Consider the following 7,184-nt stretch of genomic DNA (forward strand, 5'->3'; position numbering starts at 1 on the left):
CCCGTTACTAGCGTGGTGTACCTAATAAAGTGGCCGGTGAGTGTATAAGAATCTGGTTAAAACATCCCTGAATTTAACCAGAGTCATGAAGAAATTTGCTTCTCAGTAACCGAAGAGCAAAATTTATGTACTAAAAATAAAACACATTGTAATGACATTGTAATACTGTTTTATTATTGTCATTTGTTTAATAAATACACTGGCGTGATACAACTTAGTACATGTTTGACTGCTTTTTGGGATACGTCTATTTTGGAGTTGTAGCCCCACCTGGAGAAAATTCCACCAGCCGCCACTGAATATCAGTAATATTTCTGATATTAATAATAATACTCTGTTCATCATTCTGGTTTATCCAAGGCCAAAGATCCATAGGGCCAAACTACAGGAGTTGTCCCTCTGAGGGGCATGTGTCTAAAAAAAATAAAAAATTAACCACGAAATGTTTAATATGTTTAAAAGACGTTCAGCTCTTAAACATTTGCACTTAGAATTTTATAGAATCACTTTAAATACTTTTCAGTAAGTTAAATGTCTACAATTCTGGTTCAAATAAAGAACTTTATGTTTACTAGGTTGTTAACTAATTATTTTTGAGTTAATGTTGCCTTAATGAACAGTGATTAAAAAATAACCTGTAAAACTCTGATGTGACGTGGTTGAAAATTTGGGTGCGCCTAACTTCTGTGCTGGTGCACCTAAGAAAAAATGTTAGGCGCACCAGTGCAACCAGTGCAAAAAGTTAATCTAGAGCCCTGGTTTATYTAATAAAAATGTCAAAAGCATCTTGTGACCTGTGAGAACACAGAGTTTATTTATTTAAAAATACTTTTTTTTTCATTTCCTGAAGTGATTTGTTTTTGGTGATACAAAGGTTCTGCACAACACTGAGGCAGTGTTTGAAGTTGTTAGCACTGTTATAAAATATACATTCAGTTTTATCCCTAGATGTTCAAACAAATCTTTCCCAACCAGCACAGTTTACAAAATCAGCCTTCTTTCTGAAAGAGAACATGGGAATGTTTTATTTTTTATACTCTCTTATTTTGTCCTCAGCTGACAAGTTAAACTCTCCAGAGCTGCCTTCTCTTTGCGCTCCGGGGTTGAAGATGAAAAAGGCAAACGGTTTCACACCGGAGCCAAACAAAGGTGAGCCAGCATGTCCAGGTCRCCCTGGAAGTTCACCGTCCACTCCTGAGGTTCCTCCGTTTCAAACACCGTATTTAAAACGACTTGGTGGCACCAAAAAGGTACGAATCTATTTGAGCAATGCTTTGTTTTTTAAAWTTTTTCAATTGTTTGATTCAGTTTTCAAGAATTGTTTTCACCTTTTGTTTGAATAAAAAAAAACTACTTTTTTTTATAACACGTGTCTAGAGTGAGCAGCCTGAGCCCATCAACATGCAGTCTGATGAAGACAACTACATCTTCCATCTTGAAACACCTTGTAATGGTTCAACAAAACACAAGTGGGAGTACAAAGTGCCAGAAATGACTATCTTTGGTGTGGAGGACAAGCAGATGCCGGAGATTCCTCAGTTGCAGTCTTCTCTGGGACATTATTTACAAATTGTAAGTCCTAAGAGAAGTGTTTTCTCTAATATTTACTGAACTTATAGAACAACCTTTTTTTAACTAAAAGTTTTATTTGACATTAAAAAAATCAAAGTATCAAATAAGTTCTGAATGTAGAAAAAAAAGGTACCCAATTAGAGAAAAAAAACTTATTTTACAAAGTCCTGTACTAGGCCACATTCACACTGCTGATCTTAATGCACAATTTAGATTATTTTTCTCCCCCAATTTAATTACCGGTACATTTTTTTTGTTTTTTTGCTGCAATGCCATTTTTGTGTGGTTGTGCGACCACCATCAGACTGCAGTGTGAACAGTCTGCAGCACTAAAGTGATGCCACTCAGCCCATTGATCCCTCTGTAATTGAGTCCGAAATTCTTTTATTTTTCTTTCATTTTTTTTAACCAGGTAAAACCCCATTGAGATCCAGATCTCATTTGCAAGAGGGACCTGGACAGAAGTCTGCAACACACAACGACCTGGTTACACAAAAATAAAACAAATTAAACAATGTACACAAGTTCAAACAAATTACAGTTTCAAAGCAATCACTTTGCTTTCCTTGATTCCAGTGAAATAAGATCCAACATCTTGAGTTCAGACTGGAGCTGGTTCCATAGGAGCCATAACACTGAATACTTGCTTCCCTTTTTCTGTTTGAACATGTGCAACATGCGAAGAACGATGTTGGAGCGTAAGGAACGAGCAGTAACAACATGTTTTAGGAGAGAGTTTAAATAAGTCAGTGCCAAGCTGAGTAGACTTTTATAAATCAGACTGTAATCTCTGTACGCTCAAAGGAGGCTATTCAGCTTTTACATATGACTCAGAATGATGTGTAAGACGTCTGCTTTCTGTTACAAACCTTAAAGCACAATGATACAGTATTCAGGGATTGGGTCGACATATTTGTATAAAAAACATCTACATAAACGTAGGAGTGATAGGAAAGTTGCTGAAACCAATTTTCTTCTAGCTTTGAGAGAAAAACACGATCCGTTAAAACCCAATCGTCATTCTCGGTGTTCGTAACACGTTTGCTATGTGCTTTTTAAAAGAAAGCTCTCTATCTAAAATAAAACCAAGGTGTTTATAACTAGAGAAATTGCATTTCCTGTGAAAATGCTAATGTGAGTGCTTCTTGCTGAAAAATTAAGCTGAACGCTGTTGAAATTGAGCTGAATATATTTAATAGTGAAAATGTTATTGTGAGTTCAAATGTGAAAAACTGAAAGAAGCAACAAAAAAAGCCTAACTTTGCAGAAAAACGGTAAAAAAGAGCAAAAATGCAGTTAATAAAGCAGAAAACAGCTAAAAGCTAAAATGGCTGAATATAGAAGAGAACATCTGTAAGAAGCATAAATAACAAATTCACAGAGAAAAACACAAAACATAGAAACAAGCAGAAGAATAGCAAAAAGAAGCAGATCTATAGTTAAAATAGCAAAAAAGAAGCTAAATTTAGCATAAAATAAGCTAAATAAAAGTAATAGCCACAAGTTGTAATTAGCACCCAAATAATGAAAGTGTTATAAAAAATTAAAATTAGCAGAAAAATGCAGAAACATACAAAAAAGTGACAATTAAAATAGCTAACAGCCAAAATGTTCAGTAAAAAAGCTAAAAGGTAGATTAGTAAATTCTTTAATTAGCATAAGGAGCACAAGGTTGCTGAACTTAACAGAAAAAAGTAATAACAGTGTAAAAAAATGTGTTTAGTTTAAAATGGCTAAATTTGGCTAATAACAGCTGAACATTAGCTAAAGTTGCAGCAAATAGCTAAAAATAGCAGAAGATATAAGAAGCAGAATTGGCACAAATTAGCAGAAAAAAATCAGAAGAATCAAAAGCTACAGTAGCAAGAAAGTAGCTAAAATTAGCACAAGGAAGTTACAAAGAGCAGAATCCGAACATAATGTGTAAGGAGCTGTGAAAATTTAGAAACATTTTAAAGGATTTATCCAAGTCTGAACTTGACAACAGACTCGTGAGACTCCGACTTGTTTCCTGTCACCAACACAATTTAAGGACATTAAAATAATGATTGTTAAAAAGATCTAGGCGTTGTAAATTTGTCTAGCAGTAAAACAAAGGAAAGAAGTTTGAGTTGAAGGAGTTGATGGGTAATGTTCACGTCTGAACAACAGTGATGTGTGACAGATGTAAGAGGATGGACTGACTGTACGCTCACTGTTTACTGCAGAGCTTGTGAATGACCCAGAAAGATGTTGAAAATATGATGACTCGCTGCTCAGAAGCAATAAAACTTTATTTAAGTTTGATGAAAGAATAAAAAAAAACCTTAAAATAATACAATATGTAGCTTATCAGTCTAAGTCCAGTCTACAGTAAATCCTATGATGCTTTCTATTTTTGTGTGAAGTTTATTTAGAGCAGGACTTCTGTCCAGAGATATTCAATAAATGGTTGTACTGAAACATAAAAAATATAACAAACTGACTAAAAATGTTGATTTTTTTCAGTCTTGGAAAAGTTGTCATTTTAATGAAAACTTTATAGAAACCCTGAATATTAGCTAAATTTGCCCTAATTCTTGTAATTGCATTTGATTCTAAAGTGGTGAAAACTAGTTCTTTAAAACCGCATTCAAAATGTTAACAAAAAAATTACACTTTTCTGTTGTTGTTTTCTTGGATTTTCATTTGTGTGTTCATCTACAGAAAAATAAAAACACAATGAACATGTGTGAGAATGGCAGAGAAGGAAAGGACACCAGTCTGGAACTGGATGGACCCGACCACGAGTTCAGCCTGGGAACACCTCGCATCAGAAGCATCTACCAGGAACCGAGCACCCCTGAAATGCCGGACCTCAGCTCCGTTACCCAGGACATCTGTAAAGTATGTGTTCATCCCAAAAAACCAAGCCTACCGTGGATCAATATTCATGTAATATTTTGCACTCAGATCTTTTAAAACCTAACTCACGGTTCAGCTATGGGTTGTTTTCCTCTCCGCTGTCACCACTGTGCTGCTCAGRATGAGTGAAGATTCAACACAATCTGCTGGTTTCTTTAGATTTAGTGATTTTTGTGTGCAGTGCCCTGAGACGTTTGTTGTGACTGGGCGCTACAGAAATAAACTGAATTGAATGATTTAAAGATTTAAAACCATAACATGTCTCAAAACATGTAGATATTTAAAGGGTTAGTTTCTCTGTAACCTCAGAAGCTATTTCCTCCTCAGCCATTCTCATGTAAAGTTCCTCAAGGATCCATTATCGGTCCCATTTTATTTAAGATTCTCCCATTTTCTCTTTTTTTAGGCAACTCTTCATTCTTACACAACAGTCAGATCTACCTTTGGTTGAGGAGCAATAATGGAAAAATACTTCGTTTTAAGTCAGTAATTCATGACCTACAGTGGTGGGCAGCGCTAATCCAAAAATTAGCTCCGCAATTTCTAAAGCACTTATGAAAATATTTAGGTCAGGAAACTATCTTCCCTTCAAAATAAGAGCTTTGATTTTAAAATTTTTCATGTAGTTGCTCCTGTTGACCACTAGATGTCTGTCCTACCCCGTTGGCCGATTGCTTCGATCAATTATGTCAAGTGTTGAGCTCCAGCGTTTACTAACTTTATTTTATTTAATTTTTTTAACCGTAACTTTCTTATTTTTTTAAAAAGGAGCTCCTATTGTAAAGTAAAATAAATCAATACATACAACATTTTAGTATGGATTACAAACGTTAACTGTTTTTGCTATTGCCTTTCTGCCACGTAAGCAGACACAAAGCATTGTGGGAAATCAGAACCGTGACCGAAAGCAACAGTCAGCGAGGATGTATACCTTCACAACGTGTGTGTTTTTCTGGGAGGGGTGCTGTTGGATAGATCATGTGTTGTGATTCATTGACAGTTATACCTTCTGCTGTTCAAGATAATGATGACTGGTAGATAATTAGTTATTAGCGGTACTGCATTTCAGTTTTAGAAAACGCAAATTCGCTTATGAATTATATAAATTAGTAAGACCGCTAAAACGCAAATGAAATATTTAGGTCCGCAATTAGCGGATTTGCGCTTTAGCGGACTGGTGCCCACCACTGATGACCTAYATTAATAACCACACTGTTTGGTGGTAAGTAGAACGATTTTAGCCAGAACAAGGTTTCCTAACAGCAATCACTCTTAGATATCACTTGTATTTATATTTGTGTTTTCCCTTGACCCAGCACGGCCCTTGCTTTATTCAGATGACCTAATGGTGTTTGTTAAACTGTATTTATAGGAGGCCTGCTAACATCCTCAGGGAAGCAGGGGTTAGTACAGATTTTGACAGACAGCCTGGTGTTTCTGTGTTAACTTCTGTTTTCTTGTTTATTGCCACAAACAAACTCAGACGACCCTTCTACAAAGTGCCTTTATTGTTTGAATTGTGTATTTCTGTTCCCTGTTAAATAAATATTTCCACAACAGTCATTTGTCTTTAAAACTACTGTTTGTCTCACTAAGACCCTCTGACCTCCATGCTCCCCCCACATCCCTTAGATCTAATGATCGCTTACTTTTAGTCGCCCTGAGGTCCAGGCTGGTTCACTTTAACTCTTGTTGTTTTGAACTCTTAATTACATTACATTTTTACTTTTCCTACAGCTCAAGAGTTTAAATTTTTGCTGGTTTTGTTTTATGTTTGATCTTATCATTTTAACTGTCTTTTGTTTTTGGTTCTGTCTGTTTGCTTTTTGTTTTGTGTGTGCACCACTTTAATCAGTGATCGTTGTTGTTTTTAAATGTGCTATACAAATACTTTTGATTAGATTTTAGTTTGACAAACAATTCAWAGCATCAAAACCAAATCCATATGAAATGTCTGACCGACTTTTGTCTCTTCTTTCGTAGCTTCTGTTCCAGGCTCAGAAGAAAAAGACAACGGCTGCATCCCAGCAGACTCACGTCACGACAGACAACAACAGAGAGTGGTAAACAAGCTTTCCTCCTGCCAGTTCAGTTAAATAAAATCTAAATATTAAGAGGAGCAACAAATAAATCAAGATTTTTTTTAACATCATGTGAGTCTCCAGTGGTGGACACCAGCYCGCTAAAGCGCAAATCTGCTAATTGTGGACCTAAATATTTCGTTTGTGTTTTAGCGGTCTTACTAATTTTTATAATTCATTAGCGGATTTGCGCTTTCTAAAATAAAAATGCAGTACAGCTAATAACTAATTATCTACCAGTCATCATTATCTTGAACAGTGGAAGGAATGGCTGTCAATGAATCACAACACGTGATCTATCCAACAGCACCCCTCCCAGATAAACACACACGTTGAGAAGGTATACATCCTTGCTGACTGTTGGTTTCGGTCAGGGTTCAGATTTCCCACAATGCTTTGTGTCTGCTTACGTAGCAGGAAGGCAATAGCAAAAACAGTTAATGTTTGTAATTAGGGATGGGTACCTTTGGCATTTGAATTGATTCGGTACCAATATCCGGTACCTGGGAATCGGCACCGGTACTTAACGGTACCAATTTTCGGTACTTTGTATGTGTTTTTGTTAAAATAATAAACTTTTTTTTTACATATTTCTCAATATATAAAAGTAACAAATATCAAGACAACATCCAACTCTTTGTATTGTAA

At 35.7% G+C, this 7,184-nt stretch overlaps 1 protein-coding gene across 1 annotated transcript in view; it reads left to right on the plus strand.

The window, feature by feature from the left end:
• ska3 (spindle and kinetochore associated complex subunit 3) overlaps positions 1 to 7,184 on the plus strand; it is a gene marked incomplete at both ends in the record, with an annotated part of 27,263 nt that overhangs the window by 8,871 nt on the left and 11,208 nt on the right. Inside the window, 4 exon segments of the mRNA XM_014028489.1 lie at positions 1,057 to 1,250; positions 1,378 to 1,572; positions 4,258 to 4,437; positions 6,439 to 6,518. Of these exon segments, the coding sequence (XP_013883943.1) occupies positions 1,057 to 1,250; positions 1,378 to 1,572; positions 4,258 to 4,437; positions 6,439 to 6,518 (649 nt within the window).

This window comes from Austrofundulus limnaeus, unplaced genomic scaffold (assembly GCF_001266775.1).
Source record: "Austrofundulus limnaeus strain Quisiro unplaced genomic scaffold, Austrofundulus_limnaeus-1.0 Scaffold769, whole genome shotgun sequence".
In the NCBI taxonomy this organism is placed as follows: domain Eukaryota; kingdom Metazoa; phylum Chordata; class Actinopteri; order Cyprinodontiformes; family Rivulidae; genus Austrofundulus; species Austrofundulus limnaeus.